The sequence below is a fragment of the Typopeltis vanoorti genome, chromosome 4 (genome assembly GCF_054136105.1).
Source record: "Typopeltis vanoorti isolate ZY-2024b chromosome 4, IOZ_Tvanoo_1.0, whole genome shotgun sequence".
NCBI lineage: Eukaryota > Metazoa > Arthropoda > Arachnida > Uropygi > Thelyphonidae > Typopeltis > Typopeltis vanoorti.
The window spans coordinates 50,626,174-50,638,662 of record NC_143552.1 but is presented as its reverse complement, the minus strand read 5'-3'; the positions used below and the strand labels follow the sequence as shown (position 1 = coordinate 50,638,662).

Below are 12,489 nucleotides of genomic sequence, written 5' to 3'. Positions count from 1 at the left end.
TCCTGTTTACTTCTAAAGAAGTTGGCCAAGGGTGGGGAAAGTGGTGAACCCACCCTTGGCCAACTTCTTTATTGAGACTTTTGAAGAGAAAGCCTTAAACTCAGCCCCACAAAAACCTACCATATGGCTTCGCTATGTTGATGATGTGTTCCCTATTTGGCCACATGGCCCGGATTCACTCCTCTCCTTCCTAACACATTTAAACAACCAACACCCTAGAATCAAGTTCACCCTGGAAAAAGAGGAAAACAATAACCTTCCCTTCCTAGACACACTAGTCCCCTGTCTACCTGATGGAACCTTGGTTTTCTCAGTATATAGAAAACCCACCCATACAGGCAGATACGTTCACCAACAATCCCATCACCCCACCCCACAACAATATGGAGTTATTAAGACACTATTCAACAGGGCAAAAATAATCTGTTCAAATGATCAAGCCCTAACCACTGAACTAAATCACATTCGTGACACTTTCTCAGCCAGTAGCTACCCCCCCCCCAAAAAAAAAAAGAATCCAAAAAATACTTAAACCAGTTATCCACAACCCACCTTCCCCCCCCCCCCCATTTTCACAAAAAAGATTACTCTTAATCCATCACCATTCCCTACGTCCGAGTCACCTTGGAAAAAATCAACAAAATCTTAAAAAAACATGACTTGACCACTTGTTACAGACCACATAGAAAATTGGCATCCCTTATCCGCTCCACTAAAGACCAACCACTTCCCCTAGACCTACCTGGTGTATACCAGGTCCCTTGCAGCTGTAAATTGTCCTACTTTGGCCAAACAGGCAGGACAGCAAATATCAGAATCTCAGAACACAAGGATTACATCCGATTTCACCAGTACAGCCACTCTGGGCTTGCAGACCACGCTCTGGATACTCGCCACAGAATAAGATAGGAGAAAGCCACAGTAATACACTGCAGCAAGTTCAAATATGAAAGACTATTCATGGAATCAGCCTCAGCCCTTAGGGACTGCCCCAAATTTGGGAAACATTTATCAGAAGAACTTCAGCCCAAAGGCCAAGAACTACCAATATAGCCCGCCAGGGGGCACCATCAGGACTTTAGGGAAACGTTAGCTTCCTAGCTTCGGTTCTCATTTGCTGTTATGTAGTACTTGTGTGCATGTGTCTTTGTATTAAGTTCCCAAGAAGATGGCAACGTGATGTTTGCCGAAATATCGGAAAGTATATATTAAAGTTTATTTAATTTATATTTCTGGTATACGCTGTCAATTCCTTAATTATTAGTTATCATAACTTCTAAAATTTGGAAGAACACCCTTAACAACTGCGATTTATGAACTCATCAAAAAAGAAATTCCAGTTGATTAGAATACAGCCATACTGTGTCCTATTTTTTAAAAAGCAAATCCTATGATAGCCAGTAACTATAGGTTTCTCTCTCTCTCGAACACTTATTTCAAATATTGTCTACACTGATCTGGAAAATAATTAATGTATATGCTTCAAACATTATAGGAGAATATCAGTGTGACTTTGCAATGGAAAGTCAATTACAGATCAGATTTTTCACTCTGCAACAATGGCCAACAACAAAGAGAGAGAGATAATAGAAAACTTATCACATTAAAATACTGATAAAAAATTTTGGATCATCTTAGAATCAAAATATTGGGCTGTGTGAATAAAGACATAATGAGGAACTACGAAACCTCTCAAAGATCCAACATTGTATTGTTTATAAGAAACATGTGAATTGAGTGGTTTGTTCATGTTTGGAGAGCAGATGACCTGTTAATCAAAGAAGTACTTACAAATAAAATTTACAAGAAAAGACCCACAGGAAAACCTTGAACATGATGGATGGATGAATGTGATAATGAGAGACTTAAGACACCTGGATGAGCACTTTCCAGCAGATCTAGCTTATAACAGAGACCTGTACCGAAACCTAGGGATGACAACATTAGACCTAAATGGTCTATTAAGCTGAAGAAGAAGAAGGAATCCTGCTATCTTGTTTGAAGAACACTGGTTAGGTACTTTCCTATAATCCTGTTGATGTATCAATTCTAGCACCTTAAGTCTGACCACAAAATCCCAAAAAGTCTTTTCTGTTAACAAGATAGATAGCTATAATGGATATGTGATTTGTAATAAATTCTTGTTGAAATAGCTGAATGTCTGTCTAGTAGTCAACGTTCTTTCTTTTGAAAGAGGCAGACAGCAAATATGTTCGATATATGGAGCCTTTTTTATGTACAGGATCTTAGGAATGACATCATTCTCTCAACTTAATGGTAACAGAATATTTATATCTAATCCTTTTAGTATATATTCTTGTATTTGCTGATCTTTTCCAAATATTAACCCTAGGTAAGTTTTTAACACTAGCGAAATAGATATTTTTCTACATAAGAACTCACATTTAATCACATTATGTTTCATCCCTTCCCCCAAACATTTTTTAAAGACAACAGCAACACAGTATACATGATTACACATCTCACAAATTTCACAGAGTATATTTCAAATATAATGACCCCAAATTATTAGTAATGAAGATCCTAGAAAAACAATCAGCAAAATTTTAATTTGAAATCAGAAAAACAAAATTTCAGGTGGATTGGGCATACACTAAATCTTTTAAAATCTTTGCTGTCCTAAAAATAACATCAGGAAGATTGACTTTAATAGAATGTAAGAAGAAAAGCTTTGCTGAACTAAGACCATTAGTGAGTAAGGAACCAGTGGTTTAAAATGACCTCATCACTTCAAATCACTTAATATCATCACTTCAAATATGCACATTTTCTTTGAAATTTTAGCAACAAGAGGCCACAAATCACGTAAACACAAAAGTGGCTTAAATTTAAGCTTCATCTAGCCATCCATCTTAGGACCATCAACCACCATATGACTAGAAGCAATGCATGAATGCCAATAGTTCAACACAGTGCACCATCCTTTCAGCAGTATCTATTCTGTTGAAACTTAGATCTAAACTATGAATAGAATTTGAGACAGTGATGAATATACATCAGGAGAATATACAATATGATAGAATATTACCTATTCTGTTGGAACTTAGATCTAAACTATGAATAGAATTTGAGACCAGTGAGAGAATATGTATGCATGTGTGTGTGTTTGTGTGTGTGTGTGTGTGTAAAGAACAGACTTAATGAAGTAGAGAGTGCCTTCCTCTGTGACATATACCTAACAACAGTAACTAGAGAGAAAACTGTTCACCCAATCAGGGCATAATGCTGAGTATTATAAACAAAAGTCTATCCATATTGGGATTATAGGTTGCCTAAGGATTAGATAATCCAGTTTCCTTGCCTTAGAGACCAAATGTGGAATTTTTTTCAAGCCATTTGGTCTGTAATAAGTAGGACGGTGTTTTTGCATCATATGATGCAATTCATTTGCCACCTAAAACATTGAGAAATATCTGATGTTTACACTGGGATTCAAAACTTATTAACCTGGTAGTTGGAGAGTGGAAATACTATTCATTCAGACAATGCATAGCTTGTCACTTCATACATGCCCTGCGGTAATGTCGTATTTCAGTTGATATATGAAAGAACCTAATAATGTGTGTTTTAAGTAATGATGACATAAAAAAGAAAACTTATACAAGGCTCTTATATTTATATTTCTTATATAATCAGTTTATCCTTGTGATTACCCAGAGAACTAAATTTAAACTTGCCAAGAAATGATATTCTTGTTTAATCCTTGATCCAAGCTTATGCTTGGATAAAGGACAAATTTTGGACATGAAGTATCTTTATGACTAGGTTACATGTATAGAGGCTTAATGACTTCACATTAATTGCCTTAGTATCCCATAATCCAAAGCATATATCCTTTTGGGTGTATATAAATGGGAAGGACCACTATCCTGACCGTTTCGACCTTTATTGAGATCTCATCAGCAGGAGCCAGACATCTAGAAGAGATACCAAAGTTGAAATAATGGAAAAGTCATATATTTCCAATATGCAAGTAGTGAAAAGGTGTCACATCCTATTATTAAAATTCTCTGTATTAGAGGTAGTTGTAGAAAGATTTTTCACTTGGATCTGACTCCCACTTGACGAGACTTCGGTAAAGGTCAAAACTGGTCTAGCTAGGCTAGTGGCTCTTTCCATAATGCCTAGCATTATGCACCCAAAGAATGCATGATTTGTGTTATGGGATACTAAGGCAATTATGTGAAGTCATTAGCCAGTATATACAAGTAGCCTAGTCGTGAAGATATTCCGCGTGCAAACGTTGTTTGTTTGCTTCCACTTGGATAAAGGATTAAACAAGAATATAATTTCTTGGAAAATTTAATTTAGTTTATAACGAAGTAAAAAAAAACTTTCTACCCTTTATGGTATAATACCATATTGGTGGTATTTCAACTTGCATTGTTTTTTGCTAAAAGAACTAAATGTGAAAGGTATATTTCAGAAGGATTTGAAATAGCACATTGCAGTGCATCTGTAAAATATATCTACCTGTAGTGAGGAGTGACATAGACCAAACTAGCCAATGTTTTGAAATCTGTGAGGAGTAACATAATAATAATTTGTCAATCAGATTTCTCTCTTTTTTTTTTTTTTTTTTAAGCAGGCCCAACAGTAAGTGGAGGAATGGTGGCTGCCAGTTCAGTGGAATAGTGACCATGGAAGTTCTGTAGAAAAGACAAAGCTAAAACTGTGCATCAGTGAGATAGTAGTTGAAGTGAAAGAGGTATCATCTATCAACCAAATCACTGTCATCTGGATCATCAAAAAATTTAGGTGTTTTGGGTACACCAACCCAAACATTTATGAACAGTATTCTAAGGATGGGATTTGTACAGAGTTAGTAGCTGGTTGGATAAAAAAGTAATGGGTTAAGTGGAAAAGAGTGGAAACTATTGATATCTTTATACCTGGACAGGCTGGAGATAAATGTCAGTCCAAGGAGCAAGATCTGGTTCTGACTGGTATTTTTGTGTCTTACTCAAGGTATAAAGGTAGGTGAGCTGAGCAATCCCTTCTTCGAGGGGGGGGGGGGGACAAGATTGCATTTTGGTAGCATTGAAGGTAACCAGGTTATCCTTGCCCCCACTGAAGGGCAGTACGAGAAATTATTTAAGGCACTGGTTGCAATGATTTAAAGTTTAGAATGTCTGAGTGTTGCATGATTTGAATAAGTAGGACAAATGAAGTTAACAGTAAAGCTGTGAATAGGATTAATGATGATTGAGAGTAGATAATTTGTGTGTAGGAGAGACAAGATGGGTGATAGAACAGATCCCTAAGGCACTCCTGCGTTGATAGTGATTGAAGAGAGGGATCTATTCAACATGACACATGGTGACTGATTACAGAAAACGTTTGCTATTCATTTACAGAGGGTGACAGGTAGACCAAAGAATGGTAATTTATTGAGCTGGCTTCACTGTCAGACATGATCAAATGCCCTGGAAAGGCCAAGAGCGGCAGCATGTTTCTTCAAACCTTTTCATAGTATGTGTTTGATGGGTGGTGTAGGATAAAAGGTTATCCATAGATCTAGAATGGCAAAATCCGTATTGGTGATCACTGAATAATCACTGATAGGCCTCTAGGTAGTGGAGAAGCTGACTCTTGATGACTTCACATTGTTTTACAGAAGAATGAGTTGATGGAATTACATAAATGAAGGGCCACTCACTTGTGAGTAGAGTAATTTTAGATTAATTGTTAGTGAAAGTTAAAGAAAAGACAGGTTGAACAGATTGATGGCAATTGGTCGAGAGTTTGGTCAATTTTTTTTTTTTTTTTTAATAAGTTGAATATATGCTTACTTCCATGCATAGGGATAAGTTTCACATGGGTTCAAAATATTGAAGAGATAATATAGGACAGGTTTTGTTGTTGAGCACAATTTGACTATTGCAGTGATGCCATCGAAGAGGACTTTTTTAATGTCTAAGTAAATTTAGTATTCTGAAGCATTTTTTGTTGAAAAACTCCCAAGAGGCATATTGTACACTGTTTCTGATATGATATGAAATTATTTGCTGTAGGCATCTCTGCAAGAGCTGAGCATTTAGCTTTATTTTAGTTGTTGTAACAGCAATCCCATTTAATGAGAGGGGGTGGAAATGTAGGTGAAAAGTAGTTTATTCATTAGCCTTCCATTTCCATAACGTGAAAATCCCTAATCATATCCAGAAGTTCCTTGGATCACAACTGTCCCAACAAACATTTTGTAAGAAGCAGGGACATCTGATAGATGATGTTACATGAACAGAAGTTATTCATTATTCCATCTGTTAATAAAGATATTAAAAATTGGAACATGTGAACCGTATGCTTAATCTCTACTAATGATAAACTTAATTATCATAGTACCAAAGCTATTGATTTTGGAATAAGCTGTCAGTACATGTTAATTGGAATTACATAAATGAAGGATCACTTACCTGTGAGTAGGATAATTTTAGATTAATTGTTAGTGAAAGTTAAAAGACAGATTGAACAGGAAAAATAGAAGAAAGTAAATGATAAAGGAGATGAAGGAAGTTTAAGGGAGCAGAGGGAGAGAGTATTGGTTTGGGAAAAGATTATTAAAACTGAATCATGCTTATTTATATGTTACACCTTACATATTCTTCTTCTTCACCAATACATATGGGTCATTGGTCTTTCATTTATGTAATTCATGATGAAAGATGTTTTAACTTGGTAATCAAAATAAAATATCTTTCTGCTACTTTAAATAAATTGTCTGTCATAGAAAAGTGGTCACATCTGCTGGTGAGGATATTGCATATATTAATGATTTAGAAATAATTGTTTTTTGATATAGCATGAAATGATTAAATATTGTATGTATATATATTTATCTGTACATATATTTTTTTCTGCTTTATTTTATTTTAGTTGATCTTCTTGGACTTTTAAAATGGTGGGCAAATCCTGATAATCTTAAAAATAATCTAAGTGCTTTAATGAAAGTGGATGGAGAAGAAGTAGTAAAGGTAAGTTTTTCAATATCTCACTTATGTTATAATATTATTAGTACCATCAAAAAATTTCACAGGAATGTACTCATTACATCTCTTTCAAGATAATACTTGTATGATATTAACTAATTGCATTTTGAATGGTTTTTCAGATTACACTTAATCATCATCTCATATATAACTTCAGTAGGTGTGCAGGATAATGTGATGATACTGTATCATTAAGTTTATATTATTAACAGCTTCTCAGCAACAATCATTTTCCAAATTAATATGCTGTTTATATATTTCTCCTATATTCACACATTATAGAATGTCTCCAATATTTTTCCTAATATCATTATTACTTCCCTCTCTTTTAATATTGGGCCCATACACAAGAAATTGGTTGGTCAACTGATAGTACATTAGTACTGTGTATGGGAAAAGAATTAGGAAATGAGGAGCTTGTTCACTTTGGATTTGAAGGTCTGTACATTGTAATCCTTGGGAAACACATGAGAGGGAAGGCTCTTCTACAATACAGCAAGTAGGAATGAAGGAGGAGGAAGAGAAACTTGTTCTACAAGTATGTAGTTTGACTCTGAAGGGATGTTGAATGTAATTGTATGTGTTTTGATGAATTTGGTAGTGGGGGGGGGGGAGAGAATTATTGAAGATAATTCTGATGAACATTTACCACGTAAATATTTATAGAATTTAAAGTGAAGAGTAGTTGGAGTCAGTTGATAACAGATCAGTCATTAATCAGTCTGACTGCTCTCTTCTGCACTGTGTTGAGTATTTTTAGGGAGCTCTTAGCAGCATCTCCCCAGATGTGTGAGCAGTGTTTGGGGGTAAAGTAATGCCTTGAACAAAAGAGGAATCCTAACTTTTTTGGATGCCAAGGAGGCAATGGTTGTAATGTGTTTATGCCAAGAGTCTTGATGGTCACTCTCTCAAGGAGAGAGAGAGAGAGAGAGAGAGATTTCATCTTGCCTAGAGATTTGTGTGTTGTCAATGGTAACACACAGATAATATGGTTGCTTGTTGAGAGGTGGTGGGGAAATAAGGCAGAACTGTGTTTTGAAGGCATTGAAATTGACAAGGTTATCTGAGCCCCATCGAAGAATAGTTTGAAGATCAGAATTAGACTTGCAGAGGTTGTGCTCTGTGAGTTGTGGTTTGTTTGGTGCTAGGTTTGTCAAGTAAGAAGGAGAAATGTAGTGTACTGTTGTCGGCATAACTCTGTATTGGATTGGTAGTTAGCTGGAGCAAGTCACTGATGTATTGAAGAAACAGGGTGGGTGAGACCCAGCATTAGTTGCATAGTTAGAAGATAAGGAACCACACAATCACTCACAATGTGCATCTGGTGAGTAAACTGTCTATCCAGTTGTAGAAGTCATGGGACAGGCCAGATGAAGGAAGCTTACTTAATAGCCCTTGAGCCAGATCTAGTCAAAAGTCTTGGAGATATCTAGTGCAACTGCTTGAAATTTGCCAAGCTTTTCTATGCTTATCCAGATGTATGTGATTTAATGAGCAGATCCCCTGTTGAAAGACATTGCTGGAATCTGTACTAGTTATCACTTATTAGTTGAGTACTTTCGAGATAGCATATGAGATGGCTGTTGATGATTCTCTGCATTACTTTAAAGTGGAACCGATGAGAGAGAGATTGGGCAATAATTTGATTGTGAGGATCTGCCACCATTCTTGATAGGTTAGACATGGACTGATTTAAAGGGCATAGGACGGATGCCTGTGGAACAAAAGAGCAAATAGGCAACATAGAATTGGAGTCAACTCTGGAGCACAAATCTTTAGGACAATTGCCATCAGGGCCAGGGGACTTTTTTTTTGGATAGGATACTTTTAATCACCTTCTGATAAAAGATCAGTGGGGTCTTGAGTGTTAAGTGTTTGGAACAGTTGGAGAGCATTTACTAAAATTATGTATGCAGGCATTTGTTTAATGCCAGGAGATTGGCTTTCTCTGTAGACAATTGCAGATCCATCTAAGTGCAGGAGTGGTGGGAGCAGTGTTGGGCCAAAGTTGTGGACAACTACTTTGGCCAGAGACCAAAATGCATGGTTGTGATTTGGACACAATGCAAGCTTCCTGCTTTTGGTTCTTTGGAAATCAGATTTTGATACATTGATGATTTTCTTGCAGCTGTGTTGGGCTTTAGTGTAAGTGGTGAGAGAAAGCAGAGTTTCTGATGATAGCCAGTTGTGGTATGCTTAGTCTTTCATTTGTAGAGCTTTGGCACATCTTTGGGAGAACCAAATTTGGGGATAGGAATTTAGCATGGAATGGGGAATATGTGTTTCCATCCTAGAGCATATTACTTCAATGATTAATTAGGTTGCAAATCAAAAAAAGCAATATTAGGGGTAGAACAAGAAATCTATTTAGAAAGATGAGTGATGTTACAGGGAAATTTATCCCTACATTAGGAGTTATAAAAAAGTAATTTAGGAAGATGTTTGATTAAAGAAGAAGCAGTGAAAAAAGATGGAAAGAGTATGTAGAAGATTTGTACAAGAAAGATATTAATCTTGAAAGAGAATTTGAAATGAGAGAATTTGTTGACTACCCATGATAATGAAAAGTGAAGTGATATCAGCAATGATACAGCTGCCAAAAGGAAAAGCACTGGAGCTCATGGAGTGTCAGTGAAATTATTGAGAGTAGCTGAGGATGAAGTAGTGAATATATTAATCAAAATTTGTCAAGAGTTTTGGAAGAAAATATACTGGCCTAGAGATTGGAAAACATCACTATTCATCCCAATTCCTAAAAAATCAAACACCAGAGATCGTGAGAATTATAGAACCGTCAATTTAATTTACCATGTGAGTAAGAGCACCTTGTGTCTCTCCATTGCAGTGCCATTGATCACCAGAGCACAACTGAGGATGAAGTGATGAATATATATTAATCGAAATTTGTCAACAGCTTTGAAAGAAAATATACTGGCCTAGAGATTGGAAAAGCATTAGTATTCATCCCAATTCCTAAAAAATCAAATACCAGAGATTGCGAGAATTATAGAACCATCATTTTAATTTACCATGCAAGTAAGAGCACCTGGTGTCTCTCCAATGCAGTGTCATTGATCACCAACAAACCCAATGATAATATAAAGTGCCACAGCTGTAAAATTGATGTTACTGGTAAGAAAAAGGGTATATTTTACAGTTTTTGTTGCCACTGGCTACATGCTTCCTATGCAAAAATAGAAGAATCTGCACACAAACTATTTATCGACCGCAAGTAGCCCTTCATCTGTTTGTTCTGTCTCCATTTTGTAAAGCAACTTCTGAACAAGTCAAAAACAAGTCAAAAATCAAGTGCACCCTTGTCTGGCAATGCCAAGGAACCGCGACCTAATCACATCAACAGTACATGACTCAATTGAGGCCAAACACTGTTATTCGGAACTTTCCAACAGAAACAGGAGGATCACTAAACGATGACATCAACAAATTAGCAGGAGAATGCAACTTTGATTCTAGAAATATCACCAGATGTCATCATTTCTGACCCTGAAATAAAAGAAAGGAAGGAATGAACTTTCCTTGTCAAATGTCAAATGTCACATTGAAAGGAAAGGATATTTCTGTATAATTACATGCAATGTGCAGTAAGAATTAAATAATGTATTGCTTTCTTTTGTGATTGTAATATTTAGTTTTTTTAAAACATGATTTGCAATGTTTATATAAAGTAAATTGATACCTTGGGTGAGTAAAATTTTTATGTGGCTACTAGATTTATTTCTAGAACTCTGATTGTTAGGGTGCATAGTAATATGCCATTTCTGTCAGGATGCTTTTCCTTTAGTGTTTGCTTTGTTCTTTACCATTGCAGAGTATGACAAAGAAGAAACATGATAAATTGTCACAAGTAGATTAGTTAAATATTGTCCATAGCCAAATGTCAAACAACCTAGCATCTGCAGTTGCTACCTTGATACGAGTCCCAGTGACTCGTATCAAGGTAGCCACCATCTCTTCTTTGGCTGCCTGTGCTTCCTCCCTTCTCTGCACATCCATCTGCATAACCTTTCTTCCCACATATTCATCCTCCCTCCTCATCACATGAAACCATCTCAGTCTTATGATAGTTAAATGAAAGAACTTTTCTAATTCTGAATAAGATTATTAATAGGTATGTGTGTTATTCATTCTGAATAAGTAACATGTAGACCCAGTTGAAAATATTTAATTAAGATAGATTAATTACAAATATTTCTATTCACATATTGTGGATTATTGTCAGTGTAAAACAGCTTGAAATTAAACAACAAAGAAGGTCTATGGAGAATGGAATCTCTCCTTGTATGCAGTTGCAAGAGAGCCAGGTAAAAAACAATATGTTAAGATCAGTTGAAATATGTGTGTGTGTGATTATAAAAAAATAATAAATAAAAACTTTTAAAAATTATATAATTAAACAGTATAGTTATTAAAAATTTTCCCAACTTTTGGCATAGAGAGTCCATTGTTAAGGTTGGGCGATTCTGAAAAACTTCCAATACAAGCAGTTTTTGCTCAAGCAAGATATCTTATATGCAAGACTACCCATTTGCAATTTAAAAAAAAAAAATATATATATCTGCGTTATTAATTGTACTTGCTTGAGAAGAACTGGTAATTATATCGATTAAATATAATCTACCGACCTGGTTTGCCAAGTGGATAGCATATTACTCTCCAACCAACAAGTTGCAGTTCAAATCCTGCTATGGGCATGGATTGTGTGTGATTGTGTTCAGATGGGAGATGAATTTCATTGTATGGTATAAGATTACCACCAGCTAAAAAATAAATTTAAAAAGTTATGAAAGATTATAAAAATTAATAATAAAAAAAAATCTTTAGCACACCCATGATGTACTAATCTACTATAGATTTACAACCTTTCATGGATGGGAGTCAAAAAAAAATAAATTGAAAAAAGCATTCTAATGCAAATAGGGGGAGGTAGAAATTGTACATATCATTGCTCATCCACATACAGCATATAAATTGTAGTTAATATATTTCTCTTCATAGTTTTTACAGGACACTCTAGATGCCCTTTTCAACATTCTCATGCAAAACTCTGATTCAGAACTCTATGATAATCTTGTTTTTGAGGCATTGGTAAGTATATCCATGAAATGTTTACTAATGTTTCGTTTTTGAATATTAATGTTGTTGGAGAAAAATTTACTTTTAAAGTTTTTCAGTTTATTTCTGTTATCAGACATCAGATTATTTACAGAAACGCAGTTATAGACTTATCAACAAGTCCAGCTATCTTGTGGAGAATCTGTTCATTATTAATATAACCTTTATAAAGTAATAAGTAAATCATAATCTTCTTCTTCTTCTGCAGCTTGTCCCACTTAAGTAAGGTCGCTGTTTGTGGTGAGTCTCCTCCACATCCTCCTGTCTTGGGCTGTAACCACATCCAAGTTCTTCATCCCCAAGTCCTCCTCCTTCACCATCTCCTCCATCTCTTCTTTGGCTGCCGATG

General features: G+C 35.6%; 1 protein-coding gene across 2 annotated transcripts in view; it reads left to right on the top strand.

The window, feature by feature from the left end:
- mbc (dedicator of cytokinesis protein myoblast city) overlaps window positions 1-12,489 on the top strand; it is a 643,249-nt gene that overhangs the window by 327,352 nt on the left and 303,408 nt on the right. For both annotated transcript variants that reach the window (XM_090391142.1, XM_090391141.1), the window contains exons 19-20: window positions 6,895-6,992; window positions 12,024-12,113. In XM_090391142.1, the coding sequence (XP_090247268.1) occupies window positions 6,895-6,992; window positions 12,024-12,113 (188 nt within the window). The remainder of the gene's footprint in view (window positions 1-6,894; window positions 6,993-12,023; window positions 12,114-12,489) is intronic.